The 26,322-nt window shown below is 42.4% G+C and overlaps 1 protein-coding gene across 7 annotated transcripts in view; it reads right to left on the bottom strand.

Annotated features, from left to right (window-relative positions):
• The window catches only part of MBNL3 (muscleblind like splicing regulator 3), a 525,152-nt gene that overhangs the window by 31,383 nt on the left and 467,447 nt on the right, over positions 1-26,322 (bottom strand). For 6 of the 7 annotated variants that reach the window (XR_011199288.1, XM_069212525.1, XM_069212524.1 and 3 more), the window contains exon 6: positions 5,782-5,932. Coding sequence is in view for 6 of the 7 variants with exons in the window: in XM_069212525.1 (XP_069068626.1) it covers positions 5,782-5,932 (151 nt within the window). In the remaining variant the exon portion in view is untranslated. Of the gene's footprint in view, positions 1-3,919; positions 3,956-5,781; positions 5,933-26,322 lie in introns of all 7 variants that reach the window. The other variant, XM_069212526.1, reaches the window with a different exon arrangement.

Raw genomic sequence — 26,322 nt, 5'->3', positions numbered from 1 at the left:
GAACTGTATGAAATTCAACCAATAAAAAAGGATAATGCCAATGGAAACCCTACCACGCACAGTGTGCGCAATGAGGCAACCTGGTGTAAAGCAAATTGTATACTGTATTCCTTTGCTCCTAACATCCTACCAATGTGCATAATTAACTGTTTGTACATTCTAACATTATTTTGCTAGGCACATGTACACCACTTGGATCTGGTCTTTTCAGTACACCATATTTTTAGGGTTGAACCACCTGAGCTTATTGTGAAAGGGGTCCCTCTTGTGCTGGCAACTAATCTGTACTTCCAATGTGGACGTTTCCAGCTATTCTTCCATATCACTTGATTCACCCTCCATATCACTTGAAAGAGGTTTAGAACTTAAAATGAAGAGAGCAAAAGTAATGTTTCTTTTCCATGTTCCACTTCTGTTATGTCATGGTATGGCAATTAGAAGGGAACTAGCTAAGCAGGCAGAAATGAAGAACGAAGGAAAAACATCAAAACCTTGAAGTTTGGATCATCTCCTTGGACATTCAATTTTGTAATCACAATCCTATTTCAACAAATTATTTTCTCAGTAGACAATGGGCACAGTGGTTATTTAACTCAGTTAACTTTCTTTATATTCAGAGGCATTCTAAAGCATTCTTTCACTACTGTCTTACATTTTCTAAGTACCTCATACAAGTCTGTTCACTTTGGATGGTTTCTTAGAAATTTCATCTTGAAACAAACACATTGTACATGCTCTCCTGAAATCTTTCATTATTCTGAGATCCATACGGGTGTGTCAAAACTTTAGCCTTGTGATGTAACAAAAAGTATGTTGGGATTCCTGGGAAGCAGTCTTCCCATCATCACACAAAGACTTTCCTTCAAGTATGCTTCAAGCACTTGTGTGGGCAATGGTAATATCTGTCACATTTTAACAGATCCCTACATCTTCTACATGATCTTGAGCATCTCTCAAAAAGGCTCAGTTTATCATATTTTATGCACTGGGCCCTTGATTCCCATGGGTCATACTGATCTGCAAATGAAACTGTGCACAAGGCGTCTCGCGTCTAACTGAGTCTAAATGTTCCTGTAATTATCTTGAGGGGAAATGGCCATTAACCTCACCAGAAAAAATGCCTGGGAGGAGGAATGGAAGTGTAGTTGCTTCAAAGCCTGGAGGGCTGCTAATCAAATGGTTTCTGGCTGCTCCATGGTATCTGATCACCACCCAAACATTCAAACACACAAGAGGTCTCCCTCACAAGATGCAATACAATCAGCTGATGCATAATTAATATGATTAAAAGCAAAGTGCTGCTAAACAGGAGGTGTGTCCAAAACCTACTGCTGCATTTCTTCTATTGCAATCATATATATAAAAATTCAATGACAACAGATCATCTGGACGTTTCCCACACAAGCATAACCACGCTTGCTGGAACAACTGCCCTTTACTCTGCCTTAACCACACATGTGCTGAACTATGCACATGTGTGGTTAAGTCGGAGAAAAAGGCAGAGTGCATCGAGAGAGGACGCGGTCAGGTAAGTGGGGTTGGGGCATGGTTGGGGGATAGTTTTTAGGGGTGTGGGTAGATAAAGGGCTTAGGGCTATTTTTCTTTTTAGGGGTGAGGTGGGAGGGTGTTTGGTAGGGCTTAGGGTGGTGGGGTAGTGCAAAGTTGAGGTTAGTCTTTAGGGGTTGATAAAGGGCTTGGGGTGGGGTGGGGGTTGGGCTATTTATTTTTATTTTTTTAAGGGTGGGTGTGTGTGTTTTTTTTTCTTGGGTGGATCAGGCGAGGGCACGGTCAGGTAAGTGTGGCTGGGGCAAGGTTCAGGGGTAGTTTTTAGGGTTGGGGTAGGTTAAGGGCTTGGGGTGAGGGAGGAGTTGAACTAGTTTTTTTTAGGGGCAGGGCAGGGGGTCGGGTAGTTTTGTTTTTAGGGTGGGTGGGGGGGGTCGGTTGTTTTTAGGGCAGGTTGGGAGTCTCAGGGAAGGGTTTAGGGCTCACGGTGGGTGCGGGTGTCGAGTAGTTCAGTTTTTAGGGGTAGGGTGGGCAGGGTATATTTGTTTTTAGGTGTGAGGTGGGAGGGTTGGGTAGTTTTGTTTTTAGGGTAGGGGGGATGGAGTCGGGGTAGTTTTGTTTTTAGGGGCGGGTGGGGTAGTTTTGTCTTTAGGGCGCGTGGGGGAGTTGAGCTAGTTTTGTTTTTAGGGGTGGGGTGAGGGGGTCAGGTACTTTTCTTTTTTGGGCAGGTGGGGCGTCGGTGTAGTTTTGTCTTTAGGGCATGTGGGGTCTGGAATGTTTTAGGGCTCAGGGTGGGTGAGGGTGTTGGGGTAGTTCAATTTTTAGCAGTGGGTGGCGGAGGTCAGGGTAATTTTTTTTTTTTATTCAAGTAGTTTTAGAGCTCAGGGTGGGTGTAGATGTCTTTGTAGTTCAGTTTTCAGGGGCGGGGTGCAGGCGTCGGAGCAGTTTTGTTTTTAGGGCAGGTCGGGATAGTTTTGTTTTTAGGGGCCGGGTGGGTCAGCTTAGTTTTGTTTTTAGGGTTGGTGGGGGGTTCGGGGTAGTTTAAGTATTAGGGGTGGGGTACTTTTGAGCGTTAGGGCTGGTGGGGGATGGCATGATAGAACCACGCATGGCATTCCCACACATGCCTTTACTAGGCATGCTTTTACAACAAAAAATCGTTGTAAAGGCATGTGTGGTAAAGCCATGCGTGGAAACAATGCGGTCGTTTTTCTGACCAGTTGTTAAGGCACGCGTGGTTCCCGCATGTGTTGTACCATCATACAGTCTCTGGACACAGGGGTGTTCTTAATCAGTTCAGAAACTGGCCTGCTGGAGCATCCTGCATGACCTTCTTGACTTCTCCAAGCAGCCACTGACCACACTGCCACATCAGAACCAAACTAGGGGCTAGATGTATCAAAGGGTTTTACCCATTTTGTGTCTATGGGAAAATGTGTTCATACATATGGCCCTAAGAAACTAACTAGCCCTTGACTTTTTGCTCATAGTTTCTGAACCCTTTTGGCATTATATTTCAAATTTTCATCCGTTTCTATTGGTTACTTACACATCTTCTGAACTATATATTGCTGTCAAATTACACCCAGTAAAAACAAGTCTTGTCACATCCTCTGCAGTCTTAGGTAGGGTAGCTGAGCGTCCACAATTTGACAAGTGTCCTCCATCAAGCAACAGACGACCGACCAGAAGACCCAGTTATGCTGGCTTCTATACCTTGATGCATGCTGACCAGTCGCAACTAATTGCTGTAGGGCAGTGGTTCCCAAGCTTTTGACTTCTGTGGACCCCCACTTTATCATTACTGGAACCCGGGGACCCCCACTGAATCCTAATTGGAATCCGGGGATCCCCCACCCCCACTGAGTCATTACTGAAAGCTGGGGGCCCTAATCTGTTAATATTATTTAATTTTCTAAGCAGTCGCGGACCCCCTGAGGTTTCACGGACCCCCAGGGGACCCCGGACCACAGGTTGGGAACCATTGCATGTTCTTCCCAACAGAGGAGCTGGGATCTGGAATGTGAATGTTCAACTCTCTTTTCATGCTAGTCTGTGCCTTATCTATGCCGTTTGTCGACAAGTAACAGCATTGCGTCTCCACGAAAACTACGTGTTTCACAGAGCTCGTCCTTTGTCCAACGTTCAAGAGCTGCACAGTCAGGCAGCCAGGTATTATAGTGGCATAAAAATCAACAAAGGACATTGCCTTGGGAGCCTTCCTGATGACAACAGCATGCATTATTAGATGCAGAGGACAAATGCCGCGAATCATACTTTTTGTTATAACTGAGGTTCCCAGGATCAAATGCCAGAAAACAAGTTAGCATTGTTAGCATTTAAAGAGAAAACATCACTAAAGAACAAGGAAGCAAGGCCAAGTTTCAGTGTAGGAGATTGTATAGAAAAACCTACCAACGCTTGCAGAGGGAGTCATGCACAGTACTGACCCTGTACATCATGCAGTGAAGCGTGGAAAGATGAACAGAGGGACAGTCCATTAGTCAAGCTTTAGGGTTAGAAAGATCTGTAACTAAAAGCATGTCATTTTCTTTGCAGCATTCATTCAGTGTTTTTAGCGCATGCACAACGGCTGTTTCAAACTGCATTTGCTAAGAGTACATATAGCGTAGGCCTCCAGTTTCCAAAATAATTCTTAGATTCTTGGGCAGAAACAGACTTTGGTTTTGTTTCTCAGAGCAAGGCTGTCGCCTCGAGCTCGTTCAAAGAGCTGATATCGGAGCCCTAAAAAATACACGTTTATTTATGTCACAGAAATTGATTTTCAATCTCCATTCGGGATGAAGAAAGTGTACCGTTTGTGTTAGTCACCGAAAAAATTTAATTTCAAAATCCATTATCCTGATTAGTAAAGCTCAGTTTTGGAAGTGAACATTCTCGTGCCGTCCATGGAGATTAAACATAGCTGAAGTCCAGTATTAACAGTATTACTCAGTTTATAATCCTGTACCTGTTTGCTGAATTATTACAAATGAGACGTGTTTTTTCGTGTCCCCTCTAGTGAGTACACGAAACAAAACGTCTAGAAAATATATGTGCCCATTTGTTATATTTTGAACATCGTGAAAACATAAGGAAATAGCCAACCCGGTCAGTCAAATTGCAAAGAAATCCCGTTTTTCAGAACACTCGGTAGCATGTCAAGTCTCTTTTCTGTGGCAGAGCAAGGGCAGCATAGGTATTTGCTGTAATACATGCTATTTAATTTTTGCTCAAAATTCGATTGAGACCTATCCCAGTGAAAACATATCACCATACAGATGAGTAAGTTGGTGCTATTGGTGATAACCTTAACTAAAAAAATAAAAAAAAACAGATTCTTGTCCTCTGCCGTGCTGGACTATGGACCATGCAGCTACTAATGTCTAATTGGTACTTTTCATGGAAGGGCCTTGAAGACACAATACAGTTTTAACATTACAATGGTTTTAATGAATCGTTTTAATGCCAGGAGTGAACAATGCAACAGATCCAGAATGGTGAAAACTGAAGTCACTGAAAACAGACCACTTAGGTTGGGAAATATTTGATTCTAGTATTTTGACAGGTGTATGTCGACGGTCTTCTTTGGTGATAATAAGTCTGAAAAAGAACTTTAGGACGACCGGTAAATGGGGAACATGATAAATATTTCACAATTCAGCAAAAATACTGCACAATCCATTATTACACCCAAGAGTCAAAGAATTAAATTGGAGTTTTACTAGGGTTACCAGGTGACTGTGCCACCAGGCCATGTCTCCAGTCTTGTACTCGTCTGATATATTAGTGAATTAATGTGCCTGTGATCAGGGTTTAACCACTAAGAATTACAAAAATAAAAACAGTGTTTTATGAAAAGAAAATCCACGACTGGAAAATTGTACTTTGTAAAAACAGTGCATTGTGGGTGCTATATATTAATTGTTCATCTCAATAGGTCTAACACACATGCAAGCAACAATTTGTAAATGGAAAGTCCAGAACTGTAAAGACAAGCCTGTTGAATGGGGCCATCTGGTAACCGTAGGATTGGCCAACTATGAGACACAGGAATTACAGCATTTTTTAATTCAACTGTTTAAATACCAGTACTGGGAAACTCGATACTATCAGATAATTAAAGAAAGGGCACAGAATAGTCTTATTTCCTTCAAGCAAGTTTACATATTACTGTAGATCAACATATTCGACTTATTTTAAAAGTGTATCCAAAGTAGGACTTTACTTGTTGTCTTTTTAGTTGTAAAGCAACTGAATTGAAGGTAATTACATACCTGTTGGGATAAATGTATGATGTTGCAGCTGCATGTTAGCTAGAGCCTGTTGGTAGTGGAAAACAGTTGGGTTAAAGATGGTGGCGGCACCATTGTTTTTTTCAAGTGCTGGCCTCTTTGGTAAAGGTTGAAGTGCACCAGGCGGCAGGGCCTGTGGATGAGGGATTCATTAAAGACAAATAGTATCCAACAACCAAACCACAAATTCATCAATCAAGCGTACAATAACATTAAGTCAGGACCAAAAATCAGTTGCAACTGAATACATTTACCAAGATATAAAGACGAGTAACTGAACTAACATGAGCTGAAATAAAGTGTCCTATTTAAAGCCTCACAGCTGAGCTATTTGCCAAAATATGACGAATATCCCATTTCCAGTACTACGAGTCCAGTAGGCTATAAAGCCGTTATAATACCGCTGATGGGGCAACCACTGTGTTTGTGACAGAATATCCCACCCACAAAACAATAAAAAAGCCTGAACCTCCTAAAACGTAGGGGTGTGCAAAGTTTATCGTATGCATGCATACTCTTGCTGAGTTTTGAACATCAGCAGTTCACAACATTTGACAATGTTCTGAAGAATGGCCACTCATGGAGTTTTCTCTCACAGGTGTTAGGTGGCAGCAGTAACTTGCGAGTATTTTGTATGTGAATGCATATTCTCCTTAGATTTTTTTACATGAGTAGTCTTCAAGAATGTCACACCCCTGTCTTGTGAGCATTTCTTTATTTGCAAGTGCGTGCCTTCCTTGGTTTTTCTCACAAGTACTCTGAAATCATGTTGTGCCAGTAACTCACAAACATTTGGTATGTGAGGACATACCTTGCTTAGGTTTTCCTCGCAAGTGAATGAATACACATAACTCGCATGTCCTGATTTTCAAAGGAAGGTCCAACATGCATTGACATTTGCTGCCTTTTTATGTTTTTTGTACCTTTTCTGAAAAATACCTAAGGTTTTCCATAACTTGGCACACCCCTCCTAAGAACCAGGTAGTTGCACAGAAATGAGAAAATATTGATAAAATGGCAAAACAGCAGGGAAGTGTTTTGATGTGAATAATGATACATATAAGAAGCAAGGGCATGTATTGTATGTAAAGCCACCCTTCTCATTTGCAGCCAACAAGTAGTTCACAGTCACATCAGGACTAACTGCATAAAACTCGGAGTGAAGAAGGTTGAAAGCATATTTAGAGTAAAAAATACATGTATGTATAAAATATATTACAAGTCCAAAAACACTAAAACTACCTATAATTCACATACATGTTTACTAAATGCATGAATGGACTAAAGCAATATGACCTGTTATAAGGCCACTCATCACAGACACACACACACACACACACACACACACCCACAACCACTCCCCCCCCCTTCAAAGCCATTAGGCCTGTGCAAATTTTCAGGTACGCCAGTGTAACCCACATATATTCTGGCATTACACTTGTTACATGAAATTTCAAAAGTATGTAATTTCAAGTCCATTCGGTAAAAAGCCTATCAGAGGTGCGGAGGAATCAACAGAACTTGAGTAAATGTTTTATTGCACCATTTCATGCTGAATTGTCAGATTTACATTTTGTGCAGTTTTGTGACTTTTTTCGAAGATTTCACATAATTATGCAAAATTAATCTAGGCAAATTTAGCTCTACTATCATACTTTAAGCCTCAAACGATCTCCAACTGAATATTTCAAACAGCCAACAAAATGAAACTCACCAACATACTAGAGCCTTTTTAGGAGATGAAAACAGCTACCCACCATAAGCTTAGATGAATGCCCACAATTCTGGAACCCACACTTTAAACAATATATCAATTAGACCTTCTTCATCTAATCTAACTATCTCAACACTGATGGCAACCCCTACTACATTCAAGAGAAACCAGCACTGTGTTCACCCAGGACTAAAATCCAAAAAGATTAAGGCGGTCATTCCAACCCTGGCGGTCCGAGACCGCCAGGGTTGGGGACCGCGGGAGCACCGCCAACAGGCTGGCGGTGCTCCCATGGGCATTCTGACCGCGGCGGTACAGCCGCGGTCAGAAACGGAAAACCGGCGGTGTACCGCCGGTTTTCCGCTGCCCTGGGGAATCCTCCATGGCGGCGCAGCTTGCTGCGCCGCCATGGGTATTCCGACCCCCATACTGCCATCCTGTTCCTGGCGGTTTCGGCCGCCAGGAACAGGATGGCGGTATGGGGTGTCGTGGGGCCCCTGCAGTGCCCATGCCAATGGCATGGGCACTGCAGGGGCCCCATAACAGGGCCCCACAAAGATTTTCAGTGTCTGCCATGCAGACACTGAAAATCGCGACGGGTGCAACTGCACCCGTCGCACCCCTTCCACTCCGCCGACTCCATTCGGAGCCGGCATCCTCATGGAAGGGTGTTTCCCGCTGGGCTGGCGGGCGGCCTTCTGGCGGTCGCCCGCCAGCCCAGCGGGAAACCCAGAATAACCGCAGCGGTCTTCTGACCGCGCAACGGTATTCTGGCGGCTCCCGCCGGCCCTGCGGTTACCGCGGCCGGCGGGAGTTAGAATGACCCCCTAAGTCTGCCCATTTCCTCTCTGGACTCAGCATTCCCCTGGTAACCCCTTTTCAGTCGGAGTTAACAAGAGTGAGTCACTCCAAGTGATACAGAGATCTCCACATGAGGAACAGTTCAGGTGTCATAGCAATCAGCACTCAAGGTATGCAGTGTGCAACAGAAAGTGAGGCTCACTTAAAAAGTTGTCACAAATTAGGTCAAGGTAGGCAAGAAATTCAAAATTCAACTCAAGAGAGGGGTGAGATGAGACTAGCTACAGTGACACACATTAATTCAAGCAACAATATGTTATAAAGGTCCAGCCAAAGGTTGTGCACACAATAATTTTAATAACATCTAACATTTTATACTTATAGCATAAACAGTTCAATGAAATGGAAACTACGGGAAACATACAATGGAAAACACAATGTACACAATGACGGTGAAATGAGCTAGGACCCTCACTAGGAAGGCGTAGTCTGAGATAAGCTAACAATCAGTTGTTCATGCATAATAAGTAATCAAACTATAACCCCTGTCTAAATACTACACAAGGTCTGTGAACGGTTTTAATAATCACAAAACTCTAGCAGTAGTAATTGTTGGAATGTGTGCAGAATCACCTCCAAGCAGGAAACACCAGAGACCAATGAAATGCAGAATGGATATGGTCAGGGCCAGACAGGGAACCCAGAGCAGCCCTGACATTTTTGTCAGACCAGCCCCCGAGATGGGACGGGGCTGAAGCACAGCAGCTTTTGCTTTTTTTTTGTTAATTAGGGGCCAATATTGTAGCATAACCGGCACCCAATAACAAAACTGGCCCCCATCGCTGATAAAACAGCCCCGCCCTGCCAGGAAAATGCCTGATGCCTGCTACAGCCAGTCCGGCCCTGGATATAGCATCTGGAGTGTGGAAACTGCTATTGATTGCAAAGCTCCCGCATACAGATACAGTTTACCAAAACTTTGGATCGCAAAACAATCATGCAAAAAATTGGATACTTTGTACCTCCTAAGTTAGTTTAAAGGTTTCACTATCCTGATTGTTTGGAAACACAGGATTGAGGCAGTAATTACAACATCAACTACATTAATTGAAGGGCAGAGTGTGTCGAATTTCTAATACATACATGGGGGCACTGTTGAGGAACTCCAACGGGGGCGGGGAGCCAACTGGCACACAGTAGCTGCTGTCTAAACTGCAAACATACTGGATTTAGTAGCTGGATAGATGTTTTGGCTAGGTCAAGGGAGCAATGAAATAATAAAAAATAAAAAATAAAACAGTTGCGCAAAGAAGTGCATGCTTGCCAGATTGAGCCATTTGAACTCCCCTACACTTGTAAAGTGATCTCTCATGTTCATGATGGGATGATTCAGTGCCTCAGTGGATGTTTGTGACCACCTTTTCTCACTGAAGTTAAATGAACTACAGCATGCCTCCATCTCACAGTGAGGTATGCCGTGGTCTCAGTAGATGGGTAAGCTCTCTCTAGGTGTAGGGCTCTAGTTTTGGCTGGGGACATTCATGGGGGGCAAATGCAGCAGAAACGTCAAGCTAAGCTTTGGCATGGCCTTGTGTTTGTCGTAGCCAAAAGGCAAGTGGGCAGCACAGTGGCTCCGCAGTCTAATGTGCAACAAGGTGTGCTTGCAGGTCTCTCTCTCCAGAGGCACATCAGAGAGAAATTGGTGTAATTCCCTCAAGGCTATCTAAAACATGTAAAGTGGGGAATGTGGTTGCCTTCTGTGGACAGCATTCCGCATCTTTCTTGCAAACAACATTTAAAAGTATCTGTATGTTTGGCACACTAGTAGTGATCACAAACCCTCATCCATAACTCAGGCCAACTAATATTTGCAATAGGTTATGCCAGCAACCACTGCATCTTAATATTCATGGATATTACATTTCATTTAAAAACATAAGCATGAAGAACCCCTTAGTACCTGAGCCTCTGCAGTTCATTTAGTACAGAGGTGCATTTGAATCTCCAGTTGGTTAACATGGCCTCCCCGTAAACTGCACATTAGCTACCACCAACCAGGGCTGGGTTGAGGATGATCGAATGGGCTACTTCTGAGGAGGGAAAGGTTGGGGCATCAATGGAAGTCTCCCCTCTTAAACCTCAAATGGCAGATTAACCTGCAGGCACCAATCAGTAGTTTGGCGGTGCTGAGAATTTTGGGCTTCTTAAAATGTCACCATTAGCAAAACGTCCAAGGGAATTTTAAGAGAAATAATGAAAAAGAACGGCGCAGACACCAGCTTCACAGGCTGTCTTTGACTTTTGTCTTTATGTCAACAGAATTGGAGGTTCACATTATGCTTCTTTTTCCTTCTCTTAGCATAGCAGTCACATTTTGTACGTAAACTACTTTAAAAAAAAAACTTAGGCAAAAGTGCAGTTCTGAATTGGCAACAGTATTAAATTCCTGGATTGGTTGACCTTTAGTGACCACTTCCTACTCAGGTTACCCCTCCCCCAAGCTCATATTCCTACAGCAATGTTATGTTTTGACCTTCTCCTTCGCAGTGGTGCTGGTTCAATAGTACTCAGAATGATTCAAAGGGATTGTTAATTAGGAACTCTGGTCGCTAGGGAGTTTTAGTAGTGTGTTTTTTAAAGATTCCATTTGACACTTTTTGAATCTTTATTTCATGTGTCAAATTCCTAACACCCTTAACTCACATCTCCCTCTAGAGGACTGCATTTCTTCTATCGATACCAAGACATGTTGATGAACACAATTATCCTGTGGCATTCTAATAAGGTAGCAGATGCACAGGGATCAATATCAGGGGAAATACTGTCCACTCATGAAGTTCATCCTCTATATCCTCCCCAGACTGGAAACTAGTGAACCCTTCAACAGGTCTATGCCAAAGAATATTTTCGATCATCTAAGAGGAGCGTTCTTGAAAGGAGGCCACCATACACCTATCTCTGAGGAAAGATCAACAGGGTAATGAGGAATCTGAATGGCACAATTTAAACCACTGTCAATTTGGAATGAAGTGTGCAGGCTGAATCATGACCTATATATCCTTAGTCGGCATATGAAATAACTCAGCAGTTTGAAATGCTCCCACTCTGAAGGACACTCTTCTGGGAGAGTGGGGTGGTAGATTTGGAGATGTATTTATTGGTGATGAATCTCTCACATTTTGGATTTTCGGTGGTTCACAGTAGACACAGATGCTAAATATTTTTCAGGACAGAAAACATTCTTTTAAAAAGGATATTGTCTAGCCTTAGACAACCTAATGTCCATTGAAGCGTTGTTTAGGATAGTAAGGCTTCTGGCTTTTTTCATTCAGGCCATTTTACTGAGTTCTGGGCCCTCTGTTTTCAGGGAATCATATAGATTTAAGATACTCCTCCTAGGATGGAGCCTCTAATCTAGAGCACAAATCTTTCTGTGTGTGGAGGCTCAGATGGATCTTCAATGACAGCTGGATCACATAGATGTCTGAAACGGACAGTGTTGTATGTCATCAACTGAGTAGTTTGATACATAGATATTTCAAAGGGGGTAAACAGAACAAAAACAAAAAGAGTTGAATTTGCACACAAAGTGCCTGATTCACAAACTGCACTTTGTAGAACATATTGTAGTACTAAAAACATACCACAAATTGCAATTCATAAACTGCATGAGGAGTTTCATGACCTATACTTATATGTGCAGAGTTGTCGCCCTGACTGCGAAGTCTCTGCATACCTAAGTATATGTTATAGTATGGCAGGGACTGGCAGGAGTGGATGTGAAAACAGGCAAAATTACTACTAAAGTGGATAGGATCAGAAATGAAAAAGAGGGGTTTAGGGAGGGTTACGAAATTTAGTAGCATAAGCATATAGATCCACTTTGAAATATATAGTAAGGCTTCTGTAAACTAACACCATTAAAGAAGTCCAATAAACAAATGATTTTGGGTGCTCCCAACAATGTCCTAACACCCTCCTACCAATAAAGTACACAAATGATTGTAAGTTAATGGGAGCTACAATCAAATAAGTAAGCACTCTGTGATACTGGAACACACATTTCTCAGTAAATATCATCCAATTCTGACATTATTACAAAGAAGCAATCTATGTGTTCTTTTCCCCCCTTTAATTTCAACACTTCAAGTATTGTGGAGATTTTTGGTTGAGAAACCACAAGACCATATACACATAGCAGCCAACACATTTCATCTTGAAAATACTTCTTCAAGGCTGCAGTGATTACAGGACACAAGTTTGGATTCATACATTTACCCAATAAAGACATGTACATGTCCAATTGCATCCCTAGGCCACAAATATCTAAATTACATTAAACAACCTTGATCCATAAACACCGATCCAGAAATAAGTATTTTACTATTTTTGTTAATTACTGATCTTGACAGTCCCACTTGGAAGCACTTCTTACCAGAATTAATAATGAGTCTTCCAATGAAGATGGATCTCCTAAAAGGTTATTGTGCATCTCAGTCCTATAGTTGAGGGCCACCCAATGAGTCTAGTTGCTTGAAGGAATTCAGTTTTGATGTGGAATTTACCAGACGTAAATCAGAGACTAGAGATGATTTGTACAGTGGGTTTCCTCTTGGACTCAAGCTTTGTAGTGGATGGATAGGAGTGCAAGGCCAGGATGCAGGACCTGTGACTAAGGAACTTGGTCCAACTGTTATACAAACAGAAATCCATATGCTCCTACTTTGTCAAGCTGTGTGATACAAGAGGCAGGCATAGAAATATGTGTGTTTAGTGCCCACTCAAATAGTAATGCTCTAGCATCAATCTTTTCTTGCAGAAGTTCACCGGAAGGGTATTTTGAATGCCACTGGTTTTGTTTCCAAGGAATTTACACTTAAAACAACATAGCAGGTGGCTTTAGCAATACTTGCCAAGCTATAAGCAAGTATACAGGGATCCACTGATCTTGATACAGAATCATGATTTCCTACACTAAAATAAATGAAACTCACAATTCTGTTAAAGTTAAAAGGGCGTCCATTATCTTGCCCACTAGAGAATGAAAATCATGATATATGGTTTTAATTTTACTGTATTGGAATAAGATCTTATAAATCTCCCACAAGATGACCTTCACTGATTTTCGTTGATAGTAGTCCTCTCCAGATCTCATGTCTCTTCTAAGGAGCCCTCTCAAGTCTTTATTAGCTATTATATCTTTACTCATCCTAAGTGCTGATCAAAATAAGTCAATGGTATTATGTCTTGAGGATTCTGCAACACTTCTTTCATCACAATATTGGATTGCTACAGTAATGTACCTGTTGGGGGGATAATTGCCAGAGATGATGCAAACAATAGGAGGCTTCGGACAGGAAAAGGTATTGTTGGTGGACCTAGCTAGTGACAACTCCATGTTTCTATTTCAGGACTACTTTGTTTCCATAAAATTAGTGAGCAATATAGATTTTACATAACATTTACAGCTGTTAGAAGAGAAGAAAAGTAAAAGGAAGTATAATAAGCATCGTTTGACTTCTACATATGTGTGTATTGAAAAATAGTTTACAATCTACAGGACATGTAGAAAGAGGTAAATGCCCCTTCCTGCATAAAAACAATCCTGCTTGTCACACAGGCATGCTTGCACCATGGCCCAAGTGTGCCAGAATTGATGTTATGTAGCACTCTGGGCACTCAGGCAGGGAGATGGCTTGAATGTGTCATATCTCAGAAAATATGGCACATTGCTGCACTCTCCCTGTCACACAGCACAGCAAGTTGTCCTGCTGCATTGCGTTGCATGACATTTTGATAAATCTGGCCCCTGTCCTTCAACACTAAAGGTTCTCTGAACTGTGGAGCTTCCAGGGACGCTATCCATACTTTCCATAGATTCTAAAGGAGATGGGAACAGTTGCAAAATTTTGCAGATTGATGTTTTTCCACCTACTGGTTAACAGAATGTCAATAGTATTTTTCTTATGAGAAAATAACAGGGGCTCTACCTTTAAAAGAACGCATCTGACTTTTAAACCAACACAGTTTCATCAGCACACTCATAATAATCACACTACCATTATCCAGTAACTTCCACAAGAAGTTGAGATGTAGTATACTAGGAAACCCTTTGCATCATGCGAAGAGTGTAACAAAGTTCACACTCCTTAGTCAGTGTGTATTATGTTTACTGAGACTTTATTTAAAATGGAATTTTTATGATGACTAGAAGAGCTTGACGGGATCTTTGGAGCAACAGTAAGGTATCCTCAAGTGCGTTAGAAAGAGAGGTAAATCATTGGGAACATCAGCAACAATTTCTCAAGTGGGTTATAAAAAGAGGTAAATTATTGGGAGTTCGGTTCAAGGCCCAAATCTACATACCACGCTCAGCCCCTCCTGAGAGCAGAATCTAATTAAATTAGATTCAGGAAAGTCATGAATCCTGGCCAATTCAGACTCGGTTTATTAATCAAATCTCTGGACTCTTGGGCCCAATGTTAGAACATCTCAGAACTTTAGCTGTGGGCTCCACCCTTCTGTTTGGAAACTTTCTAAATCCCCAGCCTCCCTACCCATACTATACATCACTGAGTTTGGATAGTGTTCCTGCCACTTTCTATACTTTGAAGTAACCTAAAGGCTACATGTAGCAGATTAGAAAATTACCATAATAAATACAGGGAGTGCAGAATTATTAGGCAAGTTGTATTTTTGAGGATTAATTTTATTATTGAACAACAACCATGTTCTCAATGAACCCAAAAAACTCATTAATATCAAAGCTGAATATTTTTGGAAGTAGTTTTTAGTTTGTTTTTAGTTTTAGCTATGTTAGGGGGATATCTGTGTGTGCAGGTGACTATTACTGTGCATAATTATTAGGCAACTTAACAAAAAACAAATATATACCCATTTCAATTATTTATTATTACCAGTGAAACCAATATAACATCTCAACATTCACAAATATACATTCTGACATTCAAAAACAAAACAAAAACAAATCAGTGACCAATATAGCCACCTTTCTTTGCAAGGACACTCAAAAGCCTGCCATCCATGGATTCTGTCAGTGTTTTGATCTGTTCACCATCAACATTGCGTGCAGCAGCAACCACAGCCTCCCAGACACTGTTCAGAGAGGTGTACTGTTTTCCCTCCTTGTAAATCTCACATTTGATGATGGACCACAGGTTCTCAATGGGGTTCAGATCAGGTGAACAAGGAGGCCATGTCATTAGATTTCCTTCTTTTATACCCTTTCTTGCCAGCCACGCTGTGGAGTACTTGGACGCGTGTGATGGAGCATTGTCCTGCATGAAAATCATGTTTTTCTTGAAGGATGCAGACTTCTTCCTGTACCACTGCTTGAAGAAGGTGTCTACCAGGAACTGGCAGTAGGACTGGGAGTTGATCTTGACTCCATCCTCAACCCGAAAAGGCCCCACAAGCTCATCTTTGATGATACCAGCCCAAACCAGTACTCCACCTCCACCTTGCTGGCGTCTGAGTCGGACTGGAGCTCTCTGCCCTTTACCAATCCAGCCACGGGCCCATCCATCTGGCCCATCAAGACTCACTCTCATTTCATCAGTCCATAAAACCTTAGAAAATCAGTCTTGAGATATTTCTTGGCCCAGTCTTGACGTTTCAGCTTGTGTGTCTTGTTCAGTGGTGGTCGTCTTTCAGCCTTTCTTACCTTGGCCATGTCTCTGAGTATTGCACACCTTGTGCTTTTGGGCACTCCAGTGATGTTGCAGCTCTGAAATATGGCCAAACTGGTGGCAAGTGGCATCGTGGCAGCTGCACGCTTGACTTTTCTCAGTTCATGGGCAGTTATTTTGCGCCTTGGTTTTTCCACACGCTTCTTGCGACCCTGCTGACTATTTTGAATGAAACGCTTGATTGTTCGATGATCACGCTTCAGAAGCTTTGCAATTTTAAGAGTGCTGCATCCCTCTGCAAGATATCTCACTATTTTTGACTTTTCTGAGCCTGTCAAGTCCTTCTTTTGACCCATTTTGCCAAAGGAAAGGAAGTTGCCTAATAATTATGCACACCTGATATAGGGTGTTGATGTCATTAGACCACACCCCTTCTCATTACAGAGATGCACATCACCTAATATGCTTAATTGGTAGTAGGCTTTCGAGCCTATACAGCTTGGAGTAAGACAACATGCATAAAGAGGATGATGTGGTCAAAATACTCATTTGCCTAATAATCCTGCACTCCCTGTATATACCCTCAGTCACAACCCCTATTAGAGTTCCTTGCTGTGGTGAGTCACCAAATTAAAACTCTTTAGGACGGAAGACCACCAGTCCGGTCTTCCGCCCGCTGGCCCCATTAAGAGTTTCCTGGTGGCCCAGCAGGAAACTCACCACAACATTGATGCCAGCTTATAATCGAGGTGGCTGCAATGTTGCAGTGCGTCGGGTGCAATAGCACCCGTCGTGCTTTTCACTGCCTGTTTTGCAGGCAGTGAAAAGCATGATAGGGCTGCCCATGGGGGTCCCCGCACTGCCCATGACAAGTGCATGGGCAGTGCAGGGGTCCCCAGCACCCTGTCTCCGCCAGCCTTTGCATGGCAGTGGAACGGTCATGCAAAGGCTGGCGGACACGGGCCGTAATCCCCAGGGCATCACTGTCCTGCAGATTAAGACTGCCGGCACTGCTAGACTGTTGACCGGCAGCAGCCTGGCAGTGCCAGCAATCAGACCAGGGCACTTTCGCCACAGTCAAAATGTGGAGGCCAGACCACCGCATTGGCGGAGGTCTGACCTCCACTGCGGCCCTGGTGGTCTCATGACTGCCAGGGTCGAAATAATGGCCTCTGTCTTACTTAACTACAACATTTTACATTTGACTTTACCTCAGAGTGAACAATGGCAGGACTGAATATATAATTAACAAATTATGTGTGTTTAATTAACATGGATAAGTCACAAGAAAGTCACAAATAGTCTAAGTGAACTGTCTTTAACAGAATGAAGCTTTAAGTTAGCATATGTAGGCCGCAAAACAAATTACATGGTCCTTGGCCTGGCTGCACTGATAGTTAAATGAAATGTATCTTTTAAAAAAAAGTTACACTGTATTCTGGTTCTCGTTTATACAGTGTTTTCCTTTCCCTATAAATAGACAAAATGTGCCCTGTTCGGTGGAGAAGTTTATTTTTCACTGTAACAATTTACTAGATCCATAGGAAACCTGCCTGCGGTGAAGAAACATGCATATAATGTTTTATTGCTCAAGGCTGATATCTTTGCTAGCAGAACTGTGTTTTATTCATATTTTCAAGCAAGTACCCTTTAGCAATGCAATGTCACTTCTCCCATGTAGGTTAGAAGTCCTACTTGACTATTAATACTGTGAACATTTTTTAGAGTGTGTGTTGTATGCAATGACAATTATGAATGATGGTTTGCTTTTATTAATGCAACATTCAGAGAACAACCCATTGTGCCACTTCACACCATACACAGACACGGTTCTCTGACACCGAAATCTGAACTTTTTGGGGGGATGTGTGCCAATGCTTTTTTCCATTATTGATAGTGGCAGACACCATGTCAATCTTCTTTTTGAGCTTTACATAGAGATTTCACCTGATTCTCTCTTGCCTTTAAACTGAACAGTCCATGTGACAACTTGCTTTTTGAGTCATTATTTGCCCTGTATTGGAGTGTCATTGGCTGTGGCTATTAGCTAATACAGGGAACAGCTTCCATTGCCTATTTATGTTATTTCATATTTACCTGTATGTTAAACCATTTGATTTGTTTTTGCCTTCTGTACTGATTCAAAATCTAAAATAAACCTTCATGGTTTGGACTTGTCTTGTGTGGATTTTCCTGTGTGAATTTTGTTAGGTGGCTTCTCTGTGAGCTCTTGTAATTCAGTGTCTGTGGCTCTTGTCCTTAAGGACTCACAAATAATCTGTCTCATCGGCCCTGTTAATGGTAAAAAGTGCTGACTGTACCAAGTTCTGTGGCGTAAGGGCCCAAACATTCTCAATTTAATGTCAAGGACTTTCTCTGTGAAACATTCTTGAATGGGGTACTCCCATCAGCAACAAAAGGCTCAGTGGGCTATGTCGGAATATTATAGGTGTACAAATACTGCATCAGTAGGCCAAAATAGAATCCGAAGCCACATGATACAACTACGCTATATCATGGCTAAATACATGTACGTAACTTTAGTAAAGCCCGCAACAAGGAACAAAGTGCCTACAAATACTAGAATATCAAACTGTTGTAAAGTTCACAATATGTAGCTGGCACAACCTAAGATTTCTGGAAGTAATGATTGTGGGAAAACCAGGCTGATTGTAAAAGCCCCCTCATTTTTGCCCCCAGTTTTAGCTGATACAGGTGTTTTCCGATTCGGACTGTGACCTGGGCACTGCTTACCAGTCGCAGGGCCAGTGCTCTGTGTAAAATGATATATGCAAATTAGGCCTAATTTTAATTGCCTCTGACAACCTACCTTTAGGTCCCTAGTATAAGGTAGGGCATGTAGATGTAGGGACCACAGGGTAGATAGGGCACCCCTGGGTGCACTGATGTGGTCCCTGGTGTCATTTTAAAGGAAGGCCTGCATTGCTGGCTGCTTTTAAGCTAAAGTTAACTGTAAATGGGGCCTCTAAGGAAAATAATGTGTGGAGTAGGGATTCATTTGAAGTGTGGTTTGAGCATACTAGTATGTGGACTTTGAAAAGGTAATCTACTTGAGGTTTCAGGGAGAAACCTGCAATTACAAGAAACGGATGCATCATATACTTTCAAAACATGAGACAGTGAATCCAATTGTGGGGCTATTAGCACTGAATATTAATGGAAGGAGAAACAATAGAAATAATTCACCCAAACTTAGTAAAAGCAAAGACAACCTATCCCCATCCGAGTGTTACCTGTACAAATTATTCAGCTATTGACAACTAACAGTGCCCTCAAGCATGTGTGTGGCAAAGAAAGAAATCGTATTGTTACGGAGCTTTATGGTGTTTGATGGGCTATTTCGTCAGGGATGTTATGGTCATATAATAAGATGACTCTCTTTCCTAATTGTGCTGTCCCTTTGTGACTCCTGGTATGTGCAGAATTCTGTACAGGAATCAGGGACTAGGGCTATGTTGTATTAGTCTGGTACAGTGTACTACTATCTCCTTTTGTTATAGTAATCTTTTTTTTGATTGCCTTAGTTTCTTATTCGCGATCCATGGCCTACACTTACTTGCATATACTGTTCAGATGATGAGACGTGCTCCTCTAAACGTCATGGGTGCACTGGTCTTTCACAACAGAAGAGGTCAGCAATTGGTGTAATATGGGAAGATTCATGTCTTTCATGTACGAGAAAAAATAGGTAATGTCAGGACAAAAGACAAGTCCCAGCATTCCCCTGGACACTCATGAGGCTTGCAATGGTGATGGCCATCTTTGTAGGCAACCCAGATGCTTGTTTAATGCAGCTTGACCCTTGCTGCCAGAATTTACTGAAAATACTACTCCATGAGTATTCCAAGACTTACTGGATACAGAAACAAAATAATGAATAGTAGTTGCAATCAAGGATTTGGACTTTTGATGTTTGCACATTATTCTGGAGTCATCCTTTCAAGGTTTATGAACTCTACTTGCACTTGCTATTCTACGAAAGGAGCAAGAAAATGCTCATCTTGTAGGGATTGTGTTTACATTTAATTCCGATTCACATATGGTATTAAGTATTTATAGTGAGGGGATGGGGTAATTTCTACTCAATGCCAATTTTCAGGTTCCGGTACTTAAAGTGGCCAGAATAATAGCATTGCCACCCTACAGCCAGGAATTCATGCAAGCTCAGTTAGGGGATATCTTAAAGCAAGAAAATATCACCTCGTGCTATTAGACTGATATAAGTGAATACAGCCTCTATTCACCTAAACAACTGTAAATATGCACATTGTTGCTAATCACCTCATTGGTTGCTGAGGTTCATGCATTTTTATGTGCACATCTGTTCACCAAAGTTACCCATACAGCTATCCCTACAATTGGTAAAAAAAAAAAAAAAAGCAGATGACTTTAGTTTTATGTTACAGACTTTACCCAACTACCGTAGGTGCAGATATTGTTTTGTACGTTTTTTTCGATGTTACTGCTGCTAAATATATAAATAGTTTTTTTTAAATATTCAAAATGTTTGTATGTGTATACACTGTCAAAATTTTTAATCAAGGCAGAATTTGTTTTAATAAAATATTATCATATGCAAGGGATTTTACAGATTTGCAACTTACAATATGTTTTATGTTCTCTCGTGGTATGTCACCAATCAGCTGTGTCTTTTTTTGGTTGTTAACTGCTTCATCAACCTCAGTATAAAGGGAAACGCAAACAGGGTCTTTCGATCAGCCCTCCTTATCTATTGGTCTGTTCAAGTGTCATTCACATTTTGCTTCTACCCACTAGAGCATACAGCGGGGGGGGGGGCAATAGGTAAGAACAATTCAGCAAATGGTTGTCTTGTACTGTAAGCGACATAATTCTTTCTCGTCACATGTGGACATTTAGCTTCCAGAAAATAAGTCACTTTTTTGCCACGGCTGGTGTGCCTGGACTGGGGAGACTCTATTTTTAAATACTTAGCCTTTTTTCATTTTCCACGTGTTTGCAAAAATACATGACAAACACAATGCACACTTGCCAGGGTAAGACCTATGGCTGTATTCCACATTGCAAGAAAAAACCTTTACGCTTTGGAGAGTTGAAATTGCCCATTGGTCTTTTTAAATGGCTTTTCCAAGTTATGTCCTTTATACAATGGTAACATCTTCTTAAGATAATATAATTTTCTACTCTAACCTTCATTTCAAATTCTATAGTGTATGCAGTTTACAATTCTTGACTATGCTTCTGCTATGCCAAATAAACAAATGCAGCTGCTTAAGTGTTGATGAAGCATTAAATTAATCAGGACTTTTTTAGCACTGTTAAGAGAAACTGAATCGTTGAGTGTGATACATTATGGTATCTGTGTAGCAATGTCGAAAAAGTACAGTATGAAAATGTTTTGAACTTAAAATATGATCACAAATGAGGGTAGTAGTTATTAGTAGTGCAGGAGGTGGGGGAGGGGCGGCAAGGTGGCCAACTCAAGGGCATTTAACAAAGGACCCCTCTGCCCGCAGTATTGGGGGGGCGAGCTCCAGTGACCTGGGCTGAGAGCTCCGGAATGAGTCATAAAGGGGGCCCCTCCATGTACTTTGCAGGTGGGTCCCTCAAATTTCGTTACGCCACTGGGCCGACTGGCAGCATTAAAGCATACCTTTCGGCCCGCTCACATAATTCTCCATCATCCTCCAATCCCGAAATGTCTGTGACCCTCTGACCAGCTGCTATTCTGAAGGGGCTCATCGGAGGAGGGAGGTAAGGCTCATTTTTGGGATGAAAGACACCCCCTTCAAAGCTGCATTTCAGTTTTTTATTGTGTACCACACAACGACCCCAGCCAGGGATCCTCAGCCCCCACCTGCCTCAATCCTTCTGACAATCCACATCCCGGATTCCAGAAGTGGAAGCACCCGTTATTAAGCATTCCCTTGACATCATGAAAATCTAATCACAACATATCCCCTTTGCTAACTCAAATGTTTTCCTTATACATCCTAAAAGTGAATTTCATATTTTCCCTACACCATTGACTAAATCATAGATTGAGTACATAAATAATCCAGCAATTGTTGAGGCTTCGTTTTATTGTGAGAACCCCAAAACCTTTCCTTCACTTCTTTATCCTCAAATATTTTGTCTGAGTTCCCTTCATTACCATTTCTTTCCACTTCATTGCATCTTGTTACACTTCTCACATTCCACCACTTCCCGCCAGATAGTTTTATCATGTTTCCTTTGACCATTACAATTACCTTTGGCTCAGATAACTTTGAGACACCCTTCCTCACAATGTTTCCTGTGCACTCTCTTACCCACATTCCTTCTTATTCCATCTTCTCACTTTTTAGGTAGAGGACGCAAGTGCTCTGGCCTGCTGTAATCTATCTTTTAACCATGCCTACTGCATGCCCATCACTACCACTCGTTCATGGGCTTGCCTTTTGAAAATCCTTTGTTATCACTGGTAAATGCTTTATGTTTGTCCCTCCTTAGGGCAGTTTTGTTATCACCTTTGCAATCGACCCTGTTACATGGATAATTGCACTTTTGCTGAAACGTATGAATGCAAGCAAACTTCTTTTTCCTTTTGTGTCTCTCCTTCCTGCTCAGGGCGGCCATGGCACTTTGAATCGGCTTGCTTACGGCAACTGTTTTACTTTTCATTTTCAATTTATGTGGCAAGAAAAGTCCAATTAGGAATTTACAATGCTAATAGGTCTAACTCGAGCAACTGTGAGACCCATTACATTGTAAATGCCTGTTCATTGTACTGTTGTTTATACGCTGCTTGGTATCTTCTCACCTTTGATCTCTTCTTTTCATAATCCAAGTCCTGGCACAAAGACCTGGACATCCATGCAGGTACAGCCACAGTGAAAGGCACCTTTCCTTTCAATAAGCGGAATAGTGTTTCATCAGTAGCATAGTGACGTGTTGTTCTATAGCTCCATAACATAACTGACTTGGCTTCTCCAACATAAATTAGTAGAAACAGCCAATTGTATGCTTTCACCTAACACATGGTTAACTTGCTCAACCAGCCCATTACCCCTTGCATTATATACAGGGGTTCAGTTGGGTTTAATTACCTATTTCTTTAAGAATTCTTCAAATTCTTCAGATATAAATTGCGGACCAATGTCTGGCAATATCTCTGCTTGGCAACCCTCTCTGCAAAAAATATTTCTTCACAAAATGTGATCACCTTCCTTGCCCTCATATCTCTCATGAACACTACTTCTTGCCATTTGGAAACATAATCCATCATCACTACCTGAGCACCTCTCAATCATGCCTTAACAATCAAATGGACAGCATAAATCAATGGCCACCTTTTCCCATGCCCTTTTTGGCCTTGCTACAGGACTAATATTTAACTCTTGTATCACATGGGCTTTGTCACTAAACATGCACGGAATACACGCTCTGACAAATCTTTCTATTTCCAGGTCCTTCTCTCGCCACCAAAATGCACTTGCACCTTTCTTTTCTTCGCTGTCATACCTCCATGTCCTACGTGCAATAATTCTAACCATTTATTGCATAATCCTTTAGGTAACACTAATCTATCTCCTCTACTTATATCGTCCACAACAGATAACTCTTCTCACACATTTTTAAACATCAACAGCTCTTTCACATATTTCCAAATTTTTGTCTTGGGTAACGCTTCCTTCTACCCCACTAACAACAGATCCTTTAAAACAGCCTCTTTCCACTCCTCTTCATTTATGGCTCCACACACATCTTCCACATCTGCTACCATCCACTCTTCATCCTCTTTTTCTCTTTCATCATTCAATGGTAACCTGGATAAACAATTAACGTGAATGTTTTTTAAACCAGGGATATACTGAACACTGAATGTGTATTCTTGTAGGCGATACAGCCACTATGCTATGGGTGGAGTAGCTTTTCCAGCCCCGGCAGTGGAAAACAAGTCCATTAATGGTTAATGGTGAGTGTGCAACTCAAATTCCATACCCTACAAGTATATTCTAAAGTGCTGTACCCCCACCAACATGCCAATGCTTCCTTTTTCACAGTGGAATAAGTATTCACAGCACCTTTAAGAGTATGTGATGAATATGCTGCCACTCTTTCACTTCCATTATGCACTTGCTACAGAGCCGCTCCTAGACCATAACTACTGGTGTTTATTGAAATTATGATCTTGTCTTCCGAGTTAAAATGTTTTAAAGTCACAACTTTAACAACAGATGTTTTTACCACATCAAATGCTTGTTGGCATTCAGTTGACCAAATAAACTTTGCTCCCATTTTCTTAAGTTCATGCAATGGTTGCACCTTTTTGGCAAAGTGATGTACGAATTTTTTATAATATTCTGCAAGGCCAAAGTATGATCTCAACTGGTATTTGTCACTAGGTGATGGTGTCTTCTCTATTGCCTCCACCATTAGATTTTAGGCTTAACCCCTTCATAGCATAAAGTATGCCCTAAGTATTCCACTTCTCTCACACAAAATTTGCATTTTCCCAACCTAATGGTAAGCCCTGCTTTTTCCAGTCTGTCCAATACTTCTTTTAGTATTATATTATGTTGTTGTTTGTTCTTGCCCCAAACCAAGACATAGTCCTAAAACACTAGAACTTTTTCCAAACCCACTAACACCTTTTGCATGACTCTTTGGAACACCGTTGACACTGAGGTTAGCTTGAAAGGTATGCAAATTAATTGATACTCCCCTTCTGGTTTTATGAATGATGCTAAATGACATGATTCCTTTTGTAACCGTATCTGGTGATATGCACTGGACAGATCTAATGTGGTAAAATATTTGCCTTCTTTTGCACTAGTTAACATTTAATTTATTTGTGTGTGTGTCTGACCCACAACAGGCAAACCGCCAAAATACAGACATCCACAAAAGTCCGCCACACCAAAGGCCAGCGGGAAACTGGCGATGACCAAACCTCCACCGTCACGCCAACAGAAATACGCCCACACTATTACGACACACGAATCCACGCGGCGGTCTTTCAACGCGGTATTCCATTGGCGGTACACACCGCCGCGGTCAAAATACACACACACTTACAAAATACAACCACATTGGACAATTCAAAATGCACACACCTGAGACACATACACACACCACTCCCACACACCCAATTCAATATAAAACACACACCCACATCACCCACAAACCTCCACTCCTAGAGATTCGTGAACACGCACCGAGAAAAGACATCCGAGCACCCAGACGCCCAATTCACTGTCACCCAGCAATATTTGCACGCACTTCACACAACACAACAATACACATCACCACACTTAGCAGCACACAATCCACCCCACACATCACCCACACCACCCCATGGCACCGCAAAGACACCCCAGGTTCTCTGATGATGAACTCAGGGTCATGGTGGAGGAAATTGTACGAGTAGAGCCACAGCTGTTCGGGGCACAGGTGCAGCACACCACCATTGCCAGGAAGATGGAGCTATGGAGCAGAATAGTGGACAGGGTCAACGCTGTGGGACAGCACCCAAGAAATCGGGACGACATCAGGAAGAGGTGGAACGACCTACGGGGGAAGGTGCGTTCCATGGTATCCAGGCACAACATCGCGGTGCAGAAGACTGGCGGCGGACCCCCACCTCCTCCCCCAGAATTTACAACATGGGAGGAGCAAGTCTTGAACATCATGCATCCTGAGGGCCTCGCAGGAGTAGGCGGAGGAATGGACTCTGGTAAGGCAAATCTTAACTACTTCTCCCCCCCACCCCACCTGCATGCCAACTCATACCCCCACCCTCACCCTCACCCCCATCACATCCTACTCCTTGCAACTTTCTCACCATCACAACCCACCCATCCCAACACCTAGCCCTGCATGCGTCCACAAAGCATGGACACCCATCACCTAAGCATGCCCACTGCACATACACATACAAACCTCCCCCCCAACCACCGTCACAACAGCCCCCACAAAGGAATGCCAGCACTGGGGTACACGGGCACCCACCCATTGCACGCTATGACACACACAGAAGCAATAACCATGCTTTTATACCCCTGCAGGACCCGAACGCCACGTCACTGCGCAGGAGGGTCCACAAATGTCCCCTCCACCCCCAGAAGAGGCCCACAGTGAGGACAGCAGCTCTGTCTCCCTGGATCTAGATGACCAGCCCGGTCCATCGGGGACCTCGGGACAGTCGGTTCCCCTCACACAGCCACAGGCCACAGTAGACCTTCCCCCCTCTGGGAACACCAGCACAGCACCCACCCAGCGGGCCCATACCTCTGTCCCCAGGACACCTCAATCAGCGGTGTGTCCACCACTACAGGGAACCCAGGGTAACCCACCACCCCAACAACAACAGGGACC

Source organism: Pleurodeles waltl, chromosome 2_1 (assembly GCF_031143425.1).
Source record: "Pleurodeles waltl isolate 20211129_DDA chromosome 2_1, aPleWal1.hap1.20221129, whole genome shotgun sequence".
In the NCBI taxonomy this organism is placed as follows: Eukaryota; Metazoa; Chordata; class Amphibia; order Caudata; family Salamandridae; genus Pleurodeles; species Pleurodeles waltl.
This window is presented reverse-complemented; position numbering and strand designations above follow the sequence as displayed.